The following is a 26,405-nucleotide window of genomic DNA, read 5'->3' as shown; positions in this document are numbered from 1 at the left end:
AAACCCAATTTCACCTCACCTGACCCAACAAACTTCATTCATCGTCAGAGTCGGCCAAAGGGCGCTCCACCCGTGTTCTGGGTACGAATTGACCTTCGGCAAGACTGTTGAACCCGTGAAGGTCCGGGCTGGAATTGACCTTCAGTAACCCATGCTTGTCCTAAGAGGCGACTAACGGGATCGGGTGGTCAGGCTCGCTGACTTGGTTGACACTTTCTGTCGTATCCCAATTGCGTAGATCGATGCTCATGCTGTTGATCACTGGATTGTCTGGTCCAGACCCGATTATTTACAGTCCGCCGCCACAAAAGCTGGTATATTGCTGAGTGCGGCTTGAAGCTTAACTCACTCACCCATGAGTACTGCAACACCTCGGAATCCACAGTCCAAGGCTGGAGAATGTACAGCCTGGTAATGCGATAAGTTATACTGGCTACGACATGCAACACGACTCACTCAGTTGATAAAAGACAGAAACAGGATGCCAAGAATACCCTTTAATATCAATTTCTCAGACGTTTTGTAATGTAATACGTATTTCTTGTTTATTGCTGTTTATAAAGAATACGTTGCCATTTACGCACGTTCAAGTACACAGCATAACAATCCTTTGCGACATAAACGTGGGATACTATTGCGACTAGAGTGAGTGAGAAGGTTTTACGCCGCTTTTAGCAATATTCCAGCACTGTCACTCCGGGGGACTCCAGAAATGGGCTCCACAGATAGTACCTATGTTGGGAATCGAATCCGGTCTTCCGTGTGACGAGCAGGCGCTTTATCCAATAAGCTACCCCACCACTCCGACTATATATAGTTTTAGTGAGTGAGTATATTTTTATGCCGCTCTCAGCAATATCACAGCGTGGAACACCAGAAATGGGGTTCACACATTATACCCATTTTAAGAATCGAACCCGGGGTGATGAGCAGACGCTTTAACCATTAGGCTACCCCACCGCTCCGGCTATAGACACTTTTAGCCGTCATAAAGGACAACTGTATCTTGGTATTTAATCTGACGCAAGATATCCTGAGTACACTATCTGAACTGCATGCCATCTTCGATTATGCAGGGTATATTTCCATTCTGTCGTAATAAATGCCCTGGATCTCGAAGTCACACATAACACCTTGCTGGCAGTAGAACTCAAACCTTCAGTAGGACGAACAAACGCTTTCACAAGGTTACCCAGCCGACTTTTGACGGGGGACATTGATTGTCATAGAATTGAAATATACTTGTACATAATCAAGGATAATTACGGATAATCAAAGAAAATCGAGGTTGGAAACCCTGGAAGCTTCTCTGACAAACATTTAAGTCAGGACTGCTGTCCTAGTGTTAGTTCCATATACCATTAACAAGACACATCGAGATTTTCCATTTGACTATAGTTAATATGTCATGTCACGTACAAAAATGTTCTTTAATTTATTTGGAGTAGTATATATCAGCTGAGCACAGCAACTCACGCACAAACCCCACTTGTCAAAAAAAGCGTTCTCTCGAACTGCCACGTCCCAGTCGAGGGAACCTTAGTTTTGAATAGTAGTGTAGACTGTAGTCAAAATAACGTAGTGCACGAAACATTCCTGCCATTGTAACATCGTCGTCATTTTTTACCTATCTGTATATTAGAAAATCTAAATTCTGTTAATTCTCAATTTCAATCGTATGTCCAATCAGATCTACACCCAAATAAAACAACAATATTCTACCAGGCTAAAGACAGCATACACATCTAAACGTCTCTTGGCTGAAACAACCAATAATTCCTTATAAGCCAACATCAAACATAGGCGAATACTGTCAACAGTCTGGCAGTATAAATTTCCCCCCGATAATAATAAAGTCCGAACCAGGTTTTTCAGGATAATCCGGGTATATGTTTGGCCTTACAACATAACTTTCAAGGCGTTTACATTTCTCATGGTTGAATTAGGTTTGTTTTGGACGCTACGGCATTTGCGTCGTTGATAGCAGCAATGATTGGCAGTAAACTGTCTTAGAGATATAATATAATGCTGTAGAGCCTTGTTATATTCAGGAACTTGTTGCCGTGGATACATCCGTTACTGAAACACAAGACATTTCAACATCAGTGAGTTGATCTTTACGACATCGAGCAGGTAGACTTTAGGCACAAGTCTTTAGGTTTAAATCTGCATAATTTCTTGATCATACAGATAGAGAGCGATTTGTTCCTTGAAATATGGGCGCCTGTACTGCCCGCTCATACTTACTTGTCTATTATAAGACAAAATGAATGTAGTTCTATGGACTTATTATTGAGTACAGCTATGGAGAATTGGAAAAGTGCTGATCAGCGGATCCTGGCGTGACGAGGGGACCCAATTCCGTACAGCGGAATGGAGCACCTATCGCTATGAACGTATTCACACAAGGTGTGGTGAAATGATTTTAATTAGAAAACTTTTCTTTTGGCACCCAGCTTTCATTGATTTAATTCGACTGAGAATAATTGTATGTGATGAAATGAGATATACGCCTTTTCCATCTTTTGACCTAACTAGAAATATATTTATAGTTGATAACCATGAGGGGATTCCCCTTGTACTGACCTGAATGCATCTACGGTCATGGAAAGTAGTGTGCAGGCCTTGATTATAATACACTCGTCTAATAGACGTGGCCAGCTCCAGATCCCTCGGACCTTGTGGGAAAACGGGGTTATCGTGACGAGGGCAGATGCAGTTGATCTAGCGAAACAAATGGCAATTGTCAGAATTCTTGAAACACAAGGCAGTAGCCCCCCCTGAATTATGAATCATTAAACACCACTTTAAACAGTATCCTTGATACATCACGGAGTGTGGAATGAAAACCCGTATTGAGGCAGGTATCACGAAAGGGGGCACCAGAAATAGGCTTGACACATTGTACCCATGTGGTGACTCGAACTCTGGTCTCCGGCGTGAGGGGCGAACGCTTTTACCACTAAGCTACCCCACCAAACCTCTTACACATTAAAGACTTCGGTGAAACCCACGAATAAGGCTATGGTAGAGAAACATAATGCGGGCGAGCGGGGATTCGAACCTATAGTCATAGATCTCAAATGTCAAAGACATGTCTAAACTCAGGTATGGATTATGTGAACAAGCGGATAGTTCAGCACGTCTTCTAGTTTTAGATGAGATGTCGACAGTAAAAAGATGGAAAACACCGAAACACCGAAACGAAAGCGGACGATGGAGCAAGGTGAGCTAAAATACGCCTTAACAAATAACAGTAAAATAGCAATTGTAATTCTATTGCTACCATCAGATCATCAAAATGACAAAACATTCTTGAAGACAAATGCATTTACTTTTTCCTTGACGCCGTTATGTATCCCCTTCCTTTCTATTTTAAATGGAAAATGTTCATAATGTTTAAAAAATATCATATATCATTTACATATCCGCTTGACATATTTTCGAGAATCGGTTTTGAGTTTCAGTGTTTTTCGCGGTTTTCTTAGAAATCACATATACTCTAGGAGGGTACAAGTACATAAATCACTAATTGGCATCGTTATAAATGAAACCCCGTCATTAAAACTACTCATTACGATCTTTAATTAACTTAAATCGACCTTTTTTGACAACAGTGCACAATTCTCACCCGCGAACGAAATTTCAACCAATCAGTGCGGCGCGTCTCTGTGACGTCATGTGAGGAATAGATATGAGGGCCGATGCAGAATTCCTGTACATTTCAGGGGGTCTGTTATCTTGTTTACAGGTTTGTATAAAGCTGAAATCGTGACAACTGTTGTCAAAAATGAAAGCTATATGTTCTCACAATCTACTGTCATTTAATTTTGTCTCCTGCTTTGCCTAGTTTCCGAGTTACAACTTGTTTTCATAGATGATTCTCTCAACATCGCTTTGTGTCGCTAGGCCTTATTTGTTCGAGCCAGACACTAGTGATAATGAAAACGATGATCAGCCTCGCTGATCGCAGTTACGGTTAATTTCTTCAACCTAAACAGTGCGACATTAGGAATGGTTGATGCCCAGCAGATGCAGTTATTTGAAAATATCCCCGGTAGTAACTACAACTAGTAAGTAGTTTTGATTCTTTAACTTCCGTGAAGCGATCTGAACGCAACTAAGATACCGTTTCAGGCTTCCGCAACGCTCGCTTCGCACTCACAAACATAACCCATTTAGCACTAACTGCGGGTTCCTGTGGAAATCTGTTCATGGTGACACGGTCATCGCCCAAACCGAAGGAGCAACTGACGACAACGCAACGATTCGGCATGTCTTCGTTAATGTCGAGAAATCGTCAAAGTGACGACACTTTATATACAACTAACTGAAAATCGTTCCTCATATGACGTCACTGCAGTGCTCGGGCGACAGAGTTACGTAACCTGTCTGTGGTTGTGTTGGCGGGCGAGAGGGAAGCAGGCGACCTTTTGGCAACTTTTAACCGCTCGGTATTAATTAACCACAAGTTTTTTTAAAGAATGAATTTGGTGTTCCGCATAAGACTAACCACAAATCTTTCATATGTAATGGTTAAAAGAATAAAAAAGAAGTTTATTTGTTCTTTCATAAGATTCCATGAAAACAATCACCCATAATAGACTACACATGTGAGTAATCGAATCCCAGACCTTCGGCGCTTTAACCTCTAGGCTACCTCGTCGCCCTATTGAGTATATAAAGAAGAAATACAGCAGTATCCCTATTGAGTTCTATTGGTAGTTGTGCTAGTTCTGCATACATTACCCTGAAATATCTGGTAAGGACGTCTTCCAGGTGTCGCTCCAGTAGCTGTTTGGCTGCCGGACCGGTCGAGTTATTCAGATCACAGTTTGTGAAGGCTGCTCTAGGTTGACACAAGTACTCCCTGGACACAACAGTGAGTTTAATACTATTCATCAAACATATGACCATCGTGACTCCTCTAATTCCTCTTATTTTACGACCCGTGAAGGTCCGGGTTAGAATGAGCCTTAAGTAACCCATGCTTGTCGTAAGAGGCAACTAACGGGATCGGGTGGTCAGGCACGCTGGCTTGGTTGACACATGTCATCGGTTCCAAATTGCGCAGACCGATGCTCATGCTGTTGATCACTGGATTGTCTGGTCTAGACTCGATTACTTACAGACCGCTGCCATATAACTGAATTATTGCTGAGTGCGGCGTAAAACTAAACTCACTCTCTCACTCTTATTTTAAAATAAAAATAAACACAAAATTTGAACGGAGAGGTCTGCATGTTGATCATCCTTTCCTGAACCTTGCCAATCATACTGCTGTCAAAAGGGAGAGAGTCCCCAAAGAAAGATAACATCGTTGGCTTTATCAAAAAGGACAAGAACAGGTTTGTTGGCAGGTCGTTTGGGGGTCTATTTCTGCTTTTAAAAGGATCACTTTTTCCATGACGCCCTGGGTGTCATTGTCCAAAGCGATCTTAGCGCTAAGGTGATCTTATCTCCCGTACCTTAACATATGCTAACAACTGTCTTAGCGCTAAGGTTGTATTGTACAACGGCACCCTGTACATGTTCAGGGCCATACCATGGGTGAACCTTAGGGTCAAAGTCACATGCATGGTGAAGACGGTAATAGAAACTACTTTGTGGCAATGAATCATCTATCCACTGATTAGGTGTTGAACAGCCTCGGCTAATTCATTACACAATTGAATTTTATGGTAACATTCAATTAAAAATCATCTCATTTTGGCGATTGTAATTGGGAAGAAACGGGCTCAGGGCATACCTCCTTTTTAAGCTGGCGAATATTCTGTGCTCGGGAACGATCGGACATTCAACGTTTCCCGGACAAGTACAGTGTATGATGACTCGCCGTTCTGGCAACCGCCTGTCACCCACCGTTCTGTTGAAGTCGTAGGCGACGCCACAAATAGCCCTTGGTGGACATTCTGTATCGAAATCTCGTCGCTGCAAGAATGGAAGGGAATGCAGTTTATCGACGCACTCAGCTTTAATCCTTAGTATCAAGCCACCCAACACATGCACACAGCTTTAATCCTTAGTATCAAGCCACCCAACACACGCACACAGCTTTAATCCTTAGTATCAAGCCACCCAACACATGCACACAGCTTTAATCCTTAGTATCAAGCCACCCAACACACGCACACAGCTTTAATCCTTAGTATCAAGCCACCCAACACATGCACACACAGCTTTAATCCTTAGTATCAAGCCACCCAACACATGCACACAGCTTTAATCCTTAGTATCAAGCCACCCAACACATGCACACAGCTTTAATCCTTAGTATCAAGCCACCCAACACATGCACACAGCTTTAATCCTTAGTATCAAGCCACCCAACGCATGCACACAGCTTTAATCCTTAGTATCAAGCCACCCAACACATGCACACAGCTTTAATCCTTAGTATCAAGCCACCCAACACATGCACACAGCTTTAATCCTTAGTATCAAGCCACCCAACACATGCACACAGCTTTAATCCTTAGTATCAAGCCACCCAACACACGCACACAGCTTTAATCCTTGAGTATCAAGCCACCCAACGCATGCACTCACAGCTTTAATCCTTAGTATCAAGCCACCCAACACATGCACACAGCTTTAATCCTTAGTATCAAGCCACCCAACACATGCACACAGCTTTAATCCTTAGTATCAAGCCACCCAACGCATGCACACAGCTTTAATCCTTAGTATCAAGCCACCCAACACATGCACACAGCTTTAATCCTTAGTATCAAGCCACCCAACGCATGCACACAGCTTTAATCCTTAGTATCAAGCCACCCAACACACGCACACAGCTTTAATCCTTAGTATCAAGCCACCTAACACATGCTTTAATCCTTAGTATCAAGCCACCCAACACACGCACACAGCTTTAATCCTTAGTATCAAGCCACCCAACACACGCACTCAGCTTTAATCCTTAGTATCAAGCCACCCAACACATGCACTCAGCTTTAATCCTTAGTATCAAGCCACCCAACACATGCACACAGCTTTAATCCTTAGTATCAAGCCACCCAACACATGCACTCAGCTTTAATCCTTAGTATCAAGCCACCCAACGCATGCACACAGCTTTAATCCTTAGTATCAAGCCTGCCAACACACGCACGAGGCAGCACACAAGTGAGTGTTAGCCCGAGAGGCGATCCCAGCTGTCTCCACCAAATCGTTCTTTACAACAAGCAGATATTACTGGGAACCTCAAGCGCCACCATGGGCACCTGAGGTAGAATGAGTCTCCACAACCCTATGCTGGTCGTAAGAGGTCTTCAGTTCTTGGACGCCTTCGGCTATCTGCTTAAGCTGGGATAGATTGAAACACTGATTGTTCATAGACTGAAACACTTGACACAAATGACTATGTTAACATTGAATGTTAACAATTAATTGTTAATGTCCATCAAAGAATCATGATGACGAATTATTGTTAATTCTTATTAAAATCTTGATGATGACAAATGATGATCTCTTTTCATTGAAATCATTCTCTCAACCTTTTATTTGTGTGTTGTTATGTCTCTTAAGTGGATTAGTCCATTGTGTGGAATAGGTAACAGGCAGTGGATTAACAGTGCAACTATGTTGTTATAAGCTGTAGGGGTAGTGGCATGTAGGGGTAATGGGGGGGTTACCGACCGAATGGCGCAACCCGTGATCCGTGATCCGGAACCCGCGTGACCTGTGATCTCCAGCAACTAGGGCTGTAACGATGCATTGAACTATCGATGGATTGCAATTGTTGTGTCTCCGATACCAATTTATCGATGGTAGAAACGAAAAACTATCGATGCATCGATAGTATGGGTGACTATTGATAGTTTAGTAATTGACTTCCGTTGATAAATGCGCAACGCAAAATACAAGAAGTACCGGATTCGTTCACTTTGATTTAGAGTTATCCGCCCATGTTACCTCTTAAACAAACTTCATCTGGGATTCATGTTTCTTGTCAGTTATCAAAAGAGACTGAAACTACTTCAGCTTGTTTCTATTTCATATAAATTAAATCCATTCATTTGGGAAATGACTTCAAATGAGACAATTCAACGAAAAACAACAACTATTGCAATTGAAAAAGTATTGCAATAGTTGGTCGCTATCGCAATTGTATGAGCTGGAGCGGGTGGTCAGCTCGTTGACTAAGTTGATGCACGTCATCGTATCCCAATTTCGTAGATCGATGCTTATGACGTCCACCACGGAATTAGCCTATTCAGACAGGCCGTCATATAGATGGAATATTGCTCACTGAGGCCTTTAACAACTAACAAACGGACAAAGAAACTTCGAGTCTAGATCGACATAGCTGGAATATCCTGATTCGATACTTTCTCTTGAGAAATGAACACAACATACCAGATGCATCATGCATATCGAAAAGAATATAAAGTACACCTACATTTTACATATTACAAAATACACCTAGAATACCCACCAGTCCACTACCAACTACATCGGGTAAATAAACAAAATAACACACAGCACACACACACACACACACACACACACACACACACACACTGTAATGTTGAAAATGTTGAAACTAAAAAACTAAAACATGTTTAAAACTCAAAACATACCGCCATGGAGTACTATTCCATATGCAGTAATACATACTGACGTTCTCTTTTACAATTACGAACGGTATAATAGATTTGGACTGTTTAAAGTAAGGCCAGAAATGCTTGGAAAATGCGTTTTGACTTCAATATCAATATGATGAATTTGGCAAGATCACAGCCATATATGATCCATGTACAACTCTACCTAGTTGGATATTAAAGCTCAGATGAACAAAATGCACTATAGGAGTGACTTCACAGGAGGTAATTTTGACGTTTTAACATATTCGTAAATGTACAAAAAAGTACAAACTGTAGTTTTGAAATACAGACTTTAATTATTCATCTAGCCTCAACTAATTAAATTACATAAATGATTGTAAAAAGTTTTGTTTTTTTGAACATCTCAATGTGAAAAAGATGGAACTCTTGTAGTAGTTATATTTAAAATATTTACGTAAAAATGTCTTATTTCAAATCGCATGGGTTATCTTGTTCACCCATAAAAGATTCACTTGTGTATGAGCATTAAACTGGCAACATGCGACTTGATATCTCTACAAAACAATTAATTTCAAATTTATACCAGTATTTCAAACTGGCTAAACAAAGGGAGAAACCTCTCGTCAGCTATGACAGCGTTTACTACAGAATGTATAAAGCCCTTAATTTGACATATAGTCAGGTTTACAAAGTTGTAAACAAATCAGTTACCTCGGGGGTCAAAATCAAAACCAGGTAGGAAACACAAACTGGATAGCTTTGATAAGGATGTCATACGCCGTGCAGTTTATAAAATGTATGAACGCAAAATCCCATCTACGTGTGCTAAAATACAAGATGAGATCAAAGATACAATAAATGTCTCGAAAACAACACTTATTGTAGCTCTGGTAGAAATGGGGTTCAGGTACACCAAAAGGGGGGAGATGACAGAGGTGTGTTTAGAGAAAAGTACTCAATCCTGTCCATGCGATCAGCTTATCTCAGGACCGTTGAAGAATACCGCAATTTGGGGTTTCAAATTATATACCTTGATGAAACCTGGTGTAATAAAAATCACTCAACCGATCGGATGTGGCTTCCTTCAGATTGTTCAAAGGCACCAGTGTTACCATCAGGCAAAGGTAGACGCCTGATCATCTTGCATGCTGGTACCCGTAGCAAGGGAATGGTTGGGGGTTGTAACTTTGTTTTTGAGGCCAAGAAATCTAATGGTGATTACCATAGCGAAATGAATGGGCAGGTATGTTTGGGATTGGTTCGAACATCAGCTTTTACCGCAGCTGGACGAACCCACAAGCGTTATCATTTTGGATAACGCCAGTTACCATAACCTGCGTTTCCCTGGTACCATAACACCCACCATGAGCAATCTCAAGGCTCAGTAGCAGGATTTTCTCACTTCCTGTAACGTGCCTTACAGAAACAAAGCCCCAGCTCATCGAAACAAGCAGCAGAAAAAGCCAATCCAGTACGTCACTGACGAACTAGCTGCAAAACAAGGCCACATAGTTCTGCGTACGCCAGTAAGGCGCTGTGAGCTCAACCCCATCGAGCTGATCTGGGGTAACTGTAAGAATTTCATTGCTCGCAATAATACCACATTCAAGCTTTCGGCGTTAAAGAGCTTGTGTATGCTTCTTTTTGCGAGAATTACCCCAGAAGTGAGGCAAAAGGCTGAAACCATGTTCTCAGAATCGAGGACGAATACCGTCTGCGGGGCGGCGTTAACGTCAGCCGAGTTGCACCTTTTGTAATTCCGCTCGAGTCTTCGACCCTCAGTGATCCTGACACTTGATATTTTGAGACGGTCCCTGACATGTACTGCCCGTGCGTTACATAACGCTGTCACCCTGTCCGTCTGCCAGGTGGGTCACAGTATAGTTTGTTTCTTAGACTGACTGACTGACTGAGTTTAGTTTTACGCCGCTTTTAGCAATATTCCAGCAATATCACCTCGGGGGACACCAGAAATGGGCTTAACACATTGTGCCCATGTGGGGAATCGAACCCGGGTCTTCGGCGTGACGAGCCAACGCTTTAACCACTAGGCTACCCCACCGCTCCTTGTTTCTTAGAAGTGTTTCTACCATTGAATGTTTTTTCCTAATTTTTTCGATATTGTACGAGTAATCATTACGTTTAGGGAATGGTACAACGTGATTACTCATATGCTATATTAGGTCGAAGTGGTATGAATGATTATATATGAGTTTTGAATCTGAAATATCAACCGTTATCAATTAATTGCCAAAAAGCATTTTCCAAGCATTTGTGGCCTTACGTTAGTATGTTCCTACTTGAAACACTGAGAAATAGGTAAGTTGGATTTTGTTGGATGGAAAAGATCTTGCAGGGACATATTTTACAAGACTGTAATAAAATGTCTGTTGAATAATGACATGGTTTTGCGTACGCAGTGTTGTCTAGTTGCATAGTCTAGGTCCATGCGTAATACTGACGTAAATTGCAACTAAATCTGAGCTCACTGCACCGACGTGCTGTACTTCGTAAAATCCGGAGCGAACCCACCTCACCCATGTATAGGCTTACCTTGACCTTGAAGCTGCGTTCGAATTCAATTTCTTCTGGCTCCCTTTGTTGGTACAGGACGCGGTAGTCGCACAAGGCGGGCGTTGCCAGCAGCAACGCTGCAACTATCATCAACATCATAGATCCTGAAAAACGAAATGTTTCCAGAAAACTCCACGTTAGATGAACCCGTGAAGACCCTGAAAAACGAAATGTTTCCACAAAACCCTACGTTAGATGAACCCGTGAAAACCCAGAAATAAGAAATGTTTCCACAAAACCCTACATGAGATGAACTAGTGAAGACCCAGAAAAGCGAATTGTTTCCACAAAACCCTACGTGAGATAAACTAATAAAGACCCAGAAACAAGAAATGTTTCCACAAAACCCTACGTTAGATGAACTCGTGAAGACCCAGAAAAGCGTATTGTTTCCACAAAACCCTACGTTAGATGAACCCGCGAAGACCCTGAAAAACAAAATGTTTCCACAAAACCCTACGTGAGATAAACTAGTAAAGACCCAGAAACACGAAATGTTTCCACAAAACCCTACGTTAGATAAACTAGTAAAGACCCAGAAACACGAAATGTTTCCACAAAACCCTACGTGAGATAAACTATAGTAAAGACCCAGAAACACGAAATGTTTCCACAAAGACCCTACGTGAGATGAAAACGTGAAAACCTGGGTTAGAATCCCGGTTCAGCAAACCATGCATGTCCAAGACACTTTTCAAACACTCTCGTCTCATTCACAAGCGCCAAGTGGCCTAATTTTGTCTAATGAGCTAAACGCATTCATTTGCTACGCAGCGGAGCATCCACGCCAGATAGCAGTTATAATTCCATCTCCAGCTGATTTAATACGTTAACTGATGTTGCAAGCTGGTTATTGGCCCACGCTAAACACTAGACGCGCTCATATATATTTTTGTTTGTTTGTTAATTTTTTTTTTGAATGGGACGGCCTTAAGCAGCTGCAATTGTTGCTGGGTGTTCCCACTTTGTTGCTGGGTGTTCCCACTTTGTTGCTGGGTGTTCCCACTTTGTTGCTGGGTGTTCCCACTTTGTTGCTGCTGCGCACAATACATACTGTAAAACCACTGTAGCTCACTCGTAAATTCATGCAAACACAAAACTGTTACCATATATATATCTGTAGATTACTGCAAATTAATAATACAAAATTGAAGAATGGTGGTGGTGGTGATGATAATGATGATGATGATGATGATGATGATGATGATGATGAAGGTGGTGATGATGATGATGATGATGGTGATGATGATGATGATGATGATGATAATATCTATATACATGTATATATTTGTAGATAACTGTAATCAGTAATAAAAATATATATAATTGGAAGCAGCGATAATGGATTCCATTTTGGGCTTTATACCTATAGTATTAGATTATCCATTCAGAGCTTGCTCTCAATTTGCATTTTTCCTTCATCAAAAAGTTTGCAATCAAACGATTATACTTTTGATAATCAAATTTCCGGTTTGGGAAATACCTTTGTGCCGTTATACAACACGACAAAAACCTTTTTCACATCAGTGAGAAGGCTCTGCTAGCAGCAGAACCTAAACCGACCTGACAATCCAGTTAGCGTTAAAAATAGCTACTGGCCCGCTAGCCCAAGGCTAACTGATTGTGAATCAGGCCAGTAATAAATTGTTAAAGCTATCCCGACTCGCTAGCTCAAAATCTCATATATTTTTTTCTTTATTTAATGCACATGAATATGATCATGTCAATTATTAAGGTGTTCAAAGTCTGTCTGCTAAGGTTTCGTGATATTTATTGTCTCTTGTCACACGAAGATCGCTATATAAAAACGTTAATAGCGTTTCGCAAAAGAGGTTGGGAACCATTGCAATACAATGTAACGTTTAACATCTTTACCAAACATCACACCAATTCTGACTGATGTGCATTTTGATATTGATATTTTGCAGGGTCAGTGAAGTAAGATGTGGGCCAGCAACATTTTTACTTAACCAAAATTACGTCATAAACTGAATCCAGCGACTGAGGTCATGTGATATGGTTTCCGAGCATGTGTTTAAGAATCACTTTCACATAGTACTTAATGACACCAGGTATTCGCATGAAGGTGCAACTATCCCGTCCCACCTGTGGCATCCCTCATAAACATTTACAAAAGCCAGACAATTATTTCCTGAAAAATACTTGCATCTGTCACCTAGTAAATAGGGAATGGCACAACTTGTATGGATCATGTCACTTCGAGTAATGGGAAATGCTTCCTTCATTAACTTCAAAATGGAATTATCATTGTCCTAGCTTAAACAGAAACGGTTGTGTACTCTGTTTTGGGGAATAGCACTTGTGGCTTTGGAAACAGATGGTGATTTTACTAGAACTTCTCAGAAGAGTATAACGGTTGTAGGTTCCATTGCAATTTAATCATTTGTACTAACTGAAAGGATGACATCACCACAGGTGTTCCGTACATTCCGTCACATCTCTACTCTGTACCCCTCTACTCCGTACCCATCTACTCTCACCGTTCTACTCTCACCTCTCTACTCTCACCCCTCTACTCTCACCTCTCTAGTCTCACCTCTCTACTCTCACCTTTCTACTCTCACCTCTCTACTCTCACCCCTCTACTCTCACCTCTCTGTCTCACCTCTCCTCTCACCTCTACTCTCCCTCTACTCCTCAGCCCCTCTACTCTCACCTCTAGTCTCCACCCCTCTACTCCTCACCCTCTACTCTCACCTCTCTCTACTCTCATCCCCACTCTCACCCTTCTACTCTCACCTCTACCTCACCCCCTCTCTCACCTCTCACCCCTCACTCTCACCCTCTACTCTCACTCTCTACCCTCACCCCTCTACTCTAACCCCCTCTACCTCACCTCTAGTCTCACCCCCTACTCACCCTCTCACTGTGTATCTTGTACTCAGTACCCTCTACTCTCACCCTCTCCTCTGTACCTCCTCTACCTCTGTACCTCCCTACTCCCCACCAATCTACTCTGTACCATTCTACTCTGTACCCCTCGACTCCGTACCTCTCTACTCTCACCTCTCTACTGTGTATCTTTGTACTCAGTACCCCTCTACTCTCATCCCTCTACTCTGTATCTCTCTACTCCGTACCTCTCTGATCTCACCTCACTACTCTCACCCCTCACTCTGCACCATTTTCTACTACTCTGTACCCCTCGACTCTGCACCCCTCTACCTCACCCCCTCTACTCTCTACCCCTACACTCTACTTGCACCCCCCCATCACTGTCACCTTTCTACACTCCCTCACCTTTCTACCTCTCACCTCTCTAGTATCACCTCTACTCCTGCACCCCCATCTGCACCCCTCTACTCTCACCCTTCTACTACCTCTCACCCCTCTACTCTGTACCATTCATCTACTCTGTATTCCCTCGACCTGTACCCCCCTCTCTCACCTCTACTCCGTACCCTACTACTCTCACCTCTCTAGTCTCAACCTCTCTATTCTGTACCCCGACGACTTCGTACCCCTCTACCTCACTCCCTCTACTCCCCACCCCCTCTCTGTGCTTCCACTCACACCTTCTACTCTCACCTTTCTACTCTTCACCCCCTCTAGTTCCCACCCCTCTCTACTCTGTACCCCTCACCTGCACCTCACTCTCAATTCCTACTCTCACCCTTTATCTCACCTCTCTAATCCAAACCCTCCCTACCTGCAACCCCTTACTCCGACCTTCTACCTGTAACCTTTATTCTGTCTCACCCCCTACTCTGCACCTTCTATTCCCTCACCCTCTTACTCTGCACCCCACTCTTGCACCCTCCTCACTCTCACCCCTGCTCTGTACCCTCTACATCCGTGCAGCCCTCTACTCTCACCCTCGACCTCTCGCCTCCCCTAGTCCTCACATTCGTAATTTCTCAGACGTAACCTCCTCTACCTGTACCTCGACGACTGAACGACCTTCGACGACGACGATGATCGATACGATGACGATTTCGACTTGATGACCGATTCGACCTTTCGACGACTTCGACCGAATTCGACCTTTGATAATTTCGACGAATTTTATTTTACGATCTTTGAACCTCGAATTTATTGACTTCGACCTTTGTCGACGACGACGAATTCGATTTCGACGACCTTCGACGAATTTGACGACTTTATCTTTGACGAATTTTCGACTTTAATTTCGACGATCGAATTCGACGAATTTGAATTTCGACTTTATGAATTCGATCTAATTTTACTTTGCGAATTCCTTCGAACTCAATTCTCGAAACCTTTATGAAACTCGACGACTTTCGACGAATTTTCGATCGACCTCGATTTGTTCGACTTCGACGAATCTGACTCGAATTTTCGACGAACCTCGACTTTAATCTTTGATTTTCGACAATTTCGACCGACTTTCGACTTCGACGAATCGACGACTTTCGATGACCTTCGACTTTACTTCGATTTAATTTCGATCGACGCCGACTTTTCGATTCGACTTCGACGAATTTCGATCGACGACGACGAATTCGATTTTAATTTCGACGAATTTCTTGATGACGGACGACTTCGACACTTTGATTTCGAATTTCGACGAATTTCGACGACTTTACTTAATTTTAATTCGACGACGATTTCTACTGACTTTGATCCGACCCCTTCGACGAATTCGATTTCGACGACTTTCGACGCCGAATTTTCGAACGAATTTTATTTAATTTCGACGAACTTTTGACGAATTTTATTTCTGACTTTTACGACGAACCTTTGATGAATCGACGACTTTATCTTTACTTTATCTTCATCGAATTTGATGACGAATTATCGATGACTTCGATGACTTTCGATTAATTTTATTTTAGGGAGACTTTTATTTTACTTCGACGAACTTCGATTCGAGACCTTTGATGAATTTTGAGACTTCACGAATTGCTTTATTTCGACCTTTGATTTTACCTTTGACACCTTTACTTTGATTCTTCCTTTTACTTTACCCGGATTTTAATTTCTTTACTCGAATTCTTCGACTTTAATTTTACTTTCTAATCTTCGACGAATTTTCGACTTAATTTGACGACGGTTCGACGTCTTTACTTTAATTCGACTTCGACGACTTCGAACGAACTTTATCCATTGTATCGACGAATCTTCGACTTCATTTTGATCCTTTGACCGGACCGGAATTTCGACGACTTTTGATCGACGACCGAGATCGACTTAATTTTGTTCGACCGTTTCGACACGATTTTGACTCCGACGAAATTTTGACGACTTCTGACTTTAATCTTCTTCTACCTTAACTTTAATTTAATCTTTACCGATTTTACTTACTTGATACCTTTAACCTTAATCTTCGACTTTAATTTTCGATTTTACCTTCGACATTTAATTTTCTTTATGATCTCGATTTCTTAATTTCTTTATTTTTACGACCGATTTAATTTTCGATGAATTTTCTTTGATTTCAATTCTCGATTTTAATTTCGATTTTAATTTTCGATTTTAACTTTCGATGAATTTCTTTATTTACTTTATTTATTTCGCGAATTTTCGATGAATTTCGACAATTTTTCTTTGCATTTTACCTTTCGACTTTCGATTTTAATTTCGATTTTACGATTTAATTTTCGATTTTATCTTTCGATTTAATTTTGATTTCACGACCGATTTAATTTTCGATTTGACGGATTGAATTTCGATGACTTCGATGACTTTCGACGGACCTTCGATGATCTTTGATCGATCGACTTTGATGACTTTCGATGACTTCGATCGATCCTTTCGACTTCGACTTCGATGACGATCGATGAATTCGACGACTTCGATCTTCGACGACTTTACGGATCGACTTCGATTGATTTCGATGAATTTCGACGATCTTCGACGATCTTTCGATTCGACTTTGATCGATCTTTCGACTTTTACTTTCGATGAATTTTGATTTTAATTTCGACGACTTCGATCTTCGACTTCGATCTGATTTCGACGATCTTCCGGACGGACTTCGACGACTTCGATGACGACTTTATCTTCGATCGACTTTCGACGATTGACTTCGACGACCTTCGATGACTTCGATGACGACGATTTCGATGACTATCGATGATTTCGATGACGATGACGATCGACTTTGACGACGATTGACTTTCGATCGACTTCGAGATCGACGAATTTCGATGACTTCGACTGACTTCGACGACTTCGACGACGATCGATGAATGATCTGATGACCTTTGACGAATTCGACGACTCGATGACTTTCGACGAATTTCGACGACGACGATGACTTCGATTGACTTCGACGACTTTCGACGACTTCGATTGATCGACGACTTCGACGATCCTTTCGATTGATTCGACGAATTTCGACGACTCGACGACTTTGACGGACCTTCGATTCGACCTTCGATGACGACTTCGACGACGACGACGACGAATTTCGACGACCTGATGAATCGACGAATTTCGATGACGACCGACGCCGACGATCTGACTTTGATCTTAATTTCGATGACGGATGAATTTCGACGAATTTCGACGACGACGACGACCGAATTTCGACGACGGATGACTTCGACGACGGACGACTTCGATGATCCTCGACGACGATGACGATCGATAACGATTCGACGAATCTTTGACCTTTGATTTTATCTCGACGACTTCGACGAATTTTCGACGACGACGACGACTTCGACTTCTTTATCTTAATTTACTTTAATTGACGAATTTGACTTCGACGACCTTTCGACGAATTTCGACGACCTGATTTGATCCTGACGACTTTTCGACTGACTTTGTCGACGCGACCTTTCGACGAATTCGCGACTTTAATTTCGACGGATCGATGACTTTATTGAATTTTCGATTCGACCTTTGTCGACGACGCTGATACGATCCTCGACGACTTCGACGATCCAATTCGACGAAACTTTATCTTCGACGACCTTCGACGAATTCGACTTCGAAACGACTTTAATCTTCGACGATCTTCACTTTACGACTTCGACGACTTCGATCCTCGACTTCGATCTCGACGAATTTTAATGAATTTTACTTTAATCTTCGACGAATTTCTGACGAATTTTGATTCGACTTTGACGACTTTGATGAATTTGATGACGCTTTCGACGAATTTTATTTAATTTCGACGGAATTTCGACGACGATCGATTTAACGATCTGATTTAACTTTGACTTCAATTTCGACGACTTCGACGACGATTTAATTTTATTTTATCCTCGATGATTCGACGAATTTTGACGACGATTTTAATCTTCGATGAATGATTTCGACGAATTTTGACTTAATTTCGATTTATCTTTATTTCGACTTCGATTTTAATTTCGACGATTTCCTGACGGACGATGACTTTGATTCTTCGATGAATTTCGATTTAATTTCGACGACTTTATTTATGACTTCGATGACGACGGATGACTTTGACTTAATTTTGATGACTTTCGACGAATTTTATTTTAATTTTGACTTTACCGGAATTTTGACTTTAATTTTTGATGACGGATTTTGATTTTGATGAATTTCGATGACGGATGACGCGATGACTCTGAACGATGAATTTCGACGACTTTATTTTACTTGATGACTTTTGATTTTACGACGAATTTCGATTTAACTTTTGACGACTTTGATGACGGATTGAAATGACGATGACGATGACGGATAATTTTCGGATGAATTTTCGATGACTTTAGCCGATTTCCGGACGAGCCTTTATTTAATTTCGATGAGCCTTGACGATACCTGGTTTCGATTTAATTTTATTTAATTTTCGATGACGGATGACTTCTGAACTTAATCTCGGATGATGACGCATTTAATTTCGACGAAATTTGATTTTATTCGATTAATTTTATTTTACCTCGGATTTGATCCTGAGGATGATGCGATTTTGATTAATTTTATTTCGACGCGATTTTCGATTTACCTTTGACGAATTTTCTGGATTTAATTTGATTCGATCTTGATTGACTTTCGATCGACCGACGATGACGCCGATCGCGACGACTTTCGATCGACTTCGATTGATCTTTGATCGACCTTCGACGACCTTCGACTGACTTTGACTTTACCTTTCGACCTTCGACGAATTTGACCGACTTCGACTTTAACGGACTTTATCTCGACCGAACCAATTGACCTCGACCTTTAATCGACGAATCCGATCTCGACGAATTCGACCTTCGACCGACTTCGACTTCGACGACCTCGACTTCGACGACCTTCGACGACTTCGATGATGCCGACTTTTCGACTTCGACTTTTCGACTTCGATTGATTTCGACGATTTCGATCGACTTTCGACCGAATTTCGACGACTTCGACGACGACTTCGATGACCTGATGACTTTCGACGACTTTTCGATGATCTTTCGACTTTACTTTACGATCGATTGAATTTTGATTTAATTTCGACGAATTTCGACGACTTCGACACTTTGATGACCTCGATTTAATTTTATTTAATCTTTGATTTAATTTCGACTTTAATCTTCGACGACCTTTGATTTTAATCTTCGACTTTATCCTTCGACTTAATTTCGACGAATTTCGACTTTAACCTTTGACCTTCGACGACTTCGACGAATTCGACGACCTCGACGAATTCGACGACTTCGACGATCTTCGACGACTTCGACGACTTTATCCTTCGACGACGACGTGAATTTCGACGAATCTTCGACGAAGACTCGACGACCTGATCGAATTTTGACGACTTCGATGACTTCGACGACCTTCGACGACCGACGACATCGACGATCTCGATGACTTCGACTTCGACGACTTTGAAATTCGACGACTTCGACGACTTCGACGACGGACGACTTTCGACGACTTCGAAATTGACGAATTTCGATTCGACCTTCGATTAATTTGACGAATTTCTTTGATGACGATCGATAATGACGGATGAATCCTTTGACTTAATTTTCGACGACTTCGAGACTTCAATTTCGACGAATTTCGCGACGACGACGACTTCGATGAATTTCGATCGACTTTCGATGACTTCGATTGACGGACGAATTTCGACGATCCTCGACGATCTTTGAATTTCGACGACTTCGACGATTTCGACGACCTTCGATTGACCCCGACTTTGAAACGGACTTCGACGACTTCGATTAGACGGACGAATTCACTTTATCTTCGACGAATTTTAATTTTAATTTCTTTTGATGACGACCGGATGAATGATCTGACGAATTTTGATCGAATTTCGACGACCTGATTGAATTTCGACGAATTTCGACGACGACGACGACCGACGAATTTCGACGAATTTCGACGACCTTCGACGATCGGACGATCTCGATGAATTTTAACGAATTTTACTTAACGACCGACGTAACGATCTTTGACCTATAACTTTAATTTTAATCTCGACGAATTTCGACGACCTTTACTTTAACCTTAATTTAATTTTATCTGACTTCATCGACTTTATCCTGACCTTCCACCTCTATCCATCCCTGATTTCACTTTCCACCTCGACCTTCAATTTTCGACCTTTAATTCTCGACTTTGAACCCTTCACCAATTTTACTCTTCTGACCTCGACTTTACCGAATCTCGGTCCACCTCGAACCTCGACGACCTTTCACTTCGAAGTTCCTTTGATTTATCCTTTCGGTTTCGAAACCGCTCACCTCTCTAGTCTCACGTCTCTACTCTGTAACTCTCTACTCTGTACCTCTCTATTCTGTACCTCTCTACTCTGTACCTCTCTACTCTGTACCACTCTACTCCGTACCTCTCTACTCCGCACTTATCTACCCCGCTCATGTTTGCACTGTACCTTTGTTATCCGAACCTATCCACACCGTAAGTTCTACTCTGTACGTTTCTGTTTCTGAGATCTCTTTTCACCTCTATACTCCGTACTCCTACCCCTACGTACTCCAAGGACTATTCTCCCACGGTTCCTCAGTGCCATGAAACGTATGCCACGCTAAATATGACATGAAAGTAACCCATTTGGGATCCTGTCCCTGGGAACGTTGATAAACGGCTTAAAGGAAGAGTGGATTATGTAACGTTCGTTGTTTCGTATTTCCACATGCTTCACACAAGTATTCAACTGTGGAAACGGCATGCCATTCTCAGCACCTTAACTAGGTTGTAGTACGAACAGACCTAAGCCAAGGTCAGTGATTTGAATATATATCTGTGTTTATAGCCCAGACCTTGGCAGCAAAGACAGCACAGCGATAACGAAGAAAGTGAACAAGAGCTATTGGAGGAGTACTCACAAGTAGTCAAAGCCTGGCAGTGAAAATAATCTCCAATCTTCGGAATATAAACAAACTTCAGTTCTTCAACGTAAACAAAATCTTCCTCCAATATTTCCTCGTCACCCAGGAATCACGTGCTGGTCAGTGGTAAGCTAGGCTCGCGACGCCAGTTCTTGCAATAGGCAATGTATATTGGAAGTGAGTATCATTTACCAGTCTGCTCAATAACAAACACAGTGTGACCACGCTTCGGCAACAGGGCGGGTGCTGGTAATCACAGCGCCATCTGGAATCGTTTGGGCTGTATGGAGAATGCGGTCGCTTACTTTATCAAGGATTTCAGGGAGAAATGCGTGTTCGGTTACACTTCCCTCCCCTCCCCGACCCTCTTCAGTGAAACGCCTGACTGAGATAGGCCAAACAGGCTTCATTCCATTGATGGAATTTCCAGCGTGAAAAAGTTCCTGCCCTTGTTGAATGAAATCCGAATAAAAGAATGATACAATATTTAGAGTAAAGAGTCTCTGTTTGTTTCGTATTTAGGTCATAGTTGTTCCTGTTATTTGTTTATGGACGAGGGTGAATGTTTATTTCTTCTTCTATGACGTCATAACGGGCGCCATTTTGGGTGCTGGTGCAATTTGAAACTGTGTGTGAGGGCACATGTACTTTTCAATACGTATTCTGTGATATATGAGTTTCCACGAACCGTATTATTTTCCTTCCGCTCAGTCATTGCTGCAACGCTATAAATGAAGCATTGTTATATTTTCCACCAATTCAACAAGCACTTTTGGAAATTAAATGTCGTTGTATTTGTGAAATAGTTTTGGTAATATTTAAACAGATTTTGTTTTAGTAGGAATGTTTTAACATGCAAGTGAGTGAGTGAGTGAGTGAGTGAGTGAGTGAGTTTAGCTTTACACCCTTTTTGGTGAATATTCCAGCAATATGACAGCGGGGGACACCAGAAATATTCTTCACACACTGTACCCATGTGTGGAATCGACCCCGGGTCTTCGGCGTGACGTAAATGTTCTTTTCGAACAAGATCTAAACCTTTCTAACCTTAGATTGTAAATGAATACATAATCCACTTTATCAAAGAGGTCAGATGTAACCTTACAGTTTTAAACAAATCGGCAGGTATCGACAAGATTTAATTGCGGTGTTCCCCGACAGTTCCTTTGATTTGTTTATACCTTATTTGGAAATTATACTAGTATTCAATGGGTCCCTCTTATTGGATTCGGGGCGGTGGGGTAGCCTAGTGGTTAAAGCGTTGGCTCGTCACGCCGAAGACCCGGGTTCGATTCCCCACATGGGCACAATGTGTGAAGCCCATTTCTGGTGTCCCCCGCCGTGATATTGCTGGAATATTGCTAAAAGCGGCGTAAAACTAAACTCAGTCAGTCAGTCTTATTGGATTCTGCATACTTCCCCGAATTATTAGTGATTCAAAGGTATTTATCAAAGAAATTGGGAGAGGATAGACTAACAACTAGTCTCTGAAATGAACATATTTTACAGAAAAAAGGCTCATAGTGAAAAAATCCAAAATATAATAAAAAAGGAGCCCTGAGACTTTCTTTATTTTCCTGAAGCTGTGGAAATCTATACTTGCCACATTTTCTAGACTTGCGTTGGATTTCTTGGATACATTCGCTTCAGGGTCTGTATGACAGACTAGGGAAAGGATTGTGCTCTATTTGTAGTTTTTTTCAAAGGTTTTAATCTACTTAACAAGTCAAATTATGGACGGTTGTGAAAAGAGAGAAATGTTAAACGGAGTACAAGCTATATGCATTCGAGTAGGTCCATGTGTTAATTTTGATGTATTCGGATATATATGACTGTGATTTGAGTGTACGACAGGGTTGTGTCCTTAGCCCATGTCTCTTCCTATCGTTATCAATAAATTAGCAAAGGAAATTGATCCACATGTAACACTGGTCTCCAGTTTCACCAAGAGATGTCTCAACTGTTTATATTATAAGTTGGTTTTGAGTAAACTTACAGTCAAATTCCTTCATTGTTTCCTTTTTCTTTTCAAAACAATTCCATTTTTGAGGGCATTATCATTTGCAGAAGCCCTATGTCTTCCATTAACTGCGTGACGAAGGAGGGCGTTTGAAAAAGACCGAGGGCTTCTGCAAATGATAATGCCCTCAAAAATGGAATTGTTTTGAAAAGAAAAAGGAAACAATGAAGGAATTTGACTGTAAGTTTACTCAAAACCAACTTCTGACGGGGTTGACTGACTGAATGCAATTACGTCATCGAACAATTCAAGTGACGTCACAACAGAACGTGACGATATTCGACCTTGGCCTTTGACAAGACCATGGCCTGCAACACGTCAAACTATGTCAGACACAAGGTCAGTTTTCATTCTTCGGTTTTGGTCGAACAACAACGTTAATAGTGCAATTGTGAAGGTTAGCACCAGCAAGAAAGCCAATATTACCGCTAAAGCTGGAATTCGGGTTGCTTTGACTTGTTTACCCCAGAATATCTGCCAGTCTAAAGCCAAAGTCGAATGAACCGTAAGCCCACGCACCCACTATGACAACAGAACTGATAGTGGCCCGTCGTAAAGGTTGAGCGGTCCAATATCATATAAATTTCTGATAATAGGAGGGCCGTTTCATGATAATTCAATGTATTTTAGCTATAATATTGTTTGCAGACGATGGCATTTTGATATCTGATACAGTCTTTTGTCTGCAGAAAATGAATATGCATTTTAGAAACATATTGCAATATTGAGTGAGTGAGTTTATTTTTACGCCGCTTTTAGCATTATTCCAGCAATGTCACGCGTGGACACCATAAATGGGCTCATACATTGCACCCATGTGGAAAATCGAACCCGGATCTTCGGCCTGACGAGAGAACGCTTTAACCACTGGGCTATCCCACCGCCCCCATATTGTAATAACTACAAGCTAGCAGTTAATTTGGATAAGACTGAAATGGTTGTTTTCAAGAATATGGGTATTTTCTCGAGAAGTAAAATGATATTGTGGAAGTAAATGTCTCGAGTGCGTGCTATTCTATAAGTATTTTGGTATTACTTTTACTAAACCATTATCGTGGGATAAGCAAAGCACAAGTGCAACTTCTCAGGCTTGAAAGGTTCCGTTGGGCATATTAAGGATATTACATATGATATGTTTAACCCAATTCCGATTGATTTTTTTCTTCAGGACTTTTGAATACTATAATTATGCCTATTTTACTATATTTTGGGGTCAGTGTAACTAATATAAAGGGGGATGAGTGAGCGTGGTTTTACGCCGCTTCTAGCAATATTCCAGCAACATCACGACAGGGGTACACCAGAAATGGGCTTCACACATTGTACTCATGTGGGGTATCGTACCCGTACACAGGACCAAATGCCGGATTGTACACCATTGAAATACACGTAAATACAATAGAAAATACATGCTATGACCGGATTTACGTATGTTTCCATATATTTCCTAACTTCGGGCGTATATTTCATACAAAGCTATACATTTTCGTATGCACAAGCATTTCGTTCATGTATGCCCTGACCGGATTATCAGCTATTTCCAAACATGAATTGCAAAACAGATACCCCAGTAAATACATGATCATACAGTATTTCCGATGCATTCCTTTGAATTTAAATGGGTTCTGAAATTTCCGATTTCGTTCTGAGTTTACTCGGGTTGGAAACATGTAAATTTACTTAGGTGTGGAAACACATGTAAATTTGCAAATTTGTAAATGCTCACACACCTTAGACATTTATGTATAATACCGGATTTCAGGGGTATGTATATGGTCGATTCATACATCTTAATGTTACCTGTGCTCAAGCAAGATAATCATATGTTTCCTTCATGTGAATTACTTGGTTCATGTAATTTAATTTTCACACATTTTAGTACGTTTGAAATCAACGTTCACATGGCCTCATTATTCTTATCACCAAAAGAGCCTGACAAAGAAAGCAGTATTACGCAAGCTAAGACGCCTTATTAAGCTGCACTCGCTCTTGCTACCAGTATCAGTTACGCCTTGTCTGCGGTGTTGGCAAATCTTGTGAGGTGCTTGTTTCGAGGGATTGAAAGGTTCAGTGGTGAACAAAGGGCGATGAGCTGGCCCTTCGTCCTCGCAAGCGTCCCTAGCTGTCCCAATAGAACAGCACTTTATTTCTCTTGGAGCACAGCCACATACGCTACACGAACCAACTTGTAATTTCTTAAGTCCGTTCAGCTCGCGCATCACTACTGTAAAATATTCAGTGGCAGTACATAATTGGAATATTATTGCACTGCATGTGCCCTTTCTTAATAGTCTCAAAGTCTCCTCCCGCTCAGCCTTTGCTGTAATAACGCCATACATGAACTTTAATGTTGTCCACATTTGTTTCACTAACGCAAAGGTATACGATAACAAACAATGTCATATCAAATTATATATTCTGTGAGACATGAAATTAAGAATGGTTTTATCGTGTAGGGATTATGACCGGATAGCACAGGCGGGTGCGTTCTCTGAGTATACCATAGGCATCGTGGACCACCGTTCCTTTTGTGAAATTCGTCTTGATTGTCCTGTTTAAATTGACGATCCATAAACTCATATTGCGAAAGCAAATGTACACAAGTAAATGTGATATTGCATTGCTGTAATATTCCCCGTCGGGGAAGTCCTTCTCACAGGATATATATTCCGTTGTTGGAGCAGGCCTAAGACTATTATGCCCCAGTGTTGCTAAATATCTTGTAGACCTTTAGCCTGACAACGACGCAGACATCGCATGTTCAAGTTCGGATCTGATAGGTGCCGAAAATATTGATTCCGACATAAATGCAATATCTCAGTAGGTCATTGTTTTCCTAAGTAAGTGGAGTGCTTTCTACAACATTGGAGATACTTGTATCGTTGTTCATCTGATATTCCCCCGAACGGAAACCCTACCCATTTAGTGTACAATGTGTTTGTTACAGAATTACAGGGAATAGACTTTTCTACTTTGACCAGGATTCTCCGAACTTGTAACAGTCCTTTG

At 41.5% G+C, this 26,405-nt stretch overlaps 1 protein-coding gene across 5 annotated transcripts; it reads right to left on the bottom strand.

The window, feature by feature from the left end:
• Nucleotides 1-482: 482 nt before the first annotated feature.
• LOC124292336 lies at nt 483-21,710 on the bottom strand. 5 transcript variants are annotated; one of them, XM_046729423.1, is made up of 7 exons: nt 21,374-21,710; nt 11,770-12,181; nt 11,124-11,302; nt 5,750-5,931; nt 4,750-4,870; nt 2,587-2,724; nt 483-2,079 (listed from the first exon to the last, which is right to left on the bottom strand). In XM_046729423.1, exons 2-7 carry the CDS (start codon nt 11,855-11,857, stop codon nt 2,077-2,079), a joined length of 711 nt encoding a protein of 236 aa, XP_046585379.1. In that variant the 5' UTR covers nt 11,858-12,181; nt 21,374-21,710; the 3' UTR covers nt 483-2,076. The 5 variants fall into 5 exon arrangements, with proteins under 5 accessions (XP_046585379.1, XP_046585380.1, XP_046585381.1 ...); XM_046729424.1 differs by having other exon boundaries at nt 11,770-12,178; XM_046729425.1 differs by having other exon boundaries at nt 11,124-11,248; nt 21,374-21,705.
• Nucleotides 21,711-26,405: the final 4,695 nt, after the last annotated feature.

The sequence above is a fragment of the Haliotis rubra genome, unplaced genomic scaffold (genome assembly GCF_003918875.1).
Source record: "Haliotis rubra isolate DU_JTF1 unplaced genomic scaffold, ASM391887v1 Scf514, whole genome shotgun sequence".
In the NCBI taxonomy this organism is placed as follows: Eukaryota; Metazoa; Mollusca; class Gastropoda; order Lepetellida; family Haliotidae; genus Haliotis; species Haliotis rubra.
This window is presented reverse-complemented; position numbering and strand designations above follow the sequence as displayed.

Excerpts from the sequence above, each read along its gene's own strand:
- LOC124292336 (XM_046729423.1), bottom strand. The coding sequence starts at position 11,857 with ATGAGACGAGAGTGTTTGAAAAGTGTCTTGGACATGCATGGTTTGCTG. Across the intron at positions 11,303-11,769 it reads TTTTCACGTTTTCATCTCAC|GGTCTTCACGGGTTCATCTA; the intron begins GTAGGGTCTTTG and ends TTCGTTTTTCAG. Across the intron at positions 5,932-11,123 it reads AACGCAGCTTCAAGGTCAAG|CGACGAGATTTCGATACAGA; the intron begins GTAAGCCTATAC and ends CCATTCTTGCAG.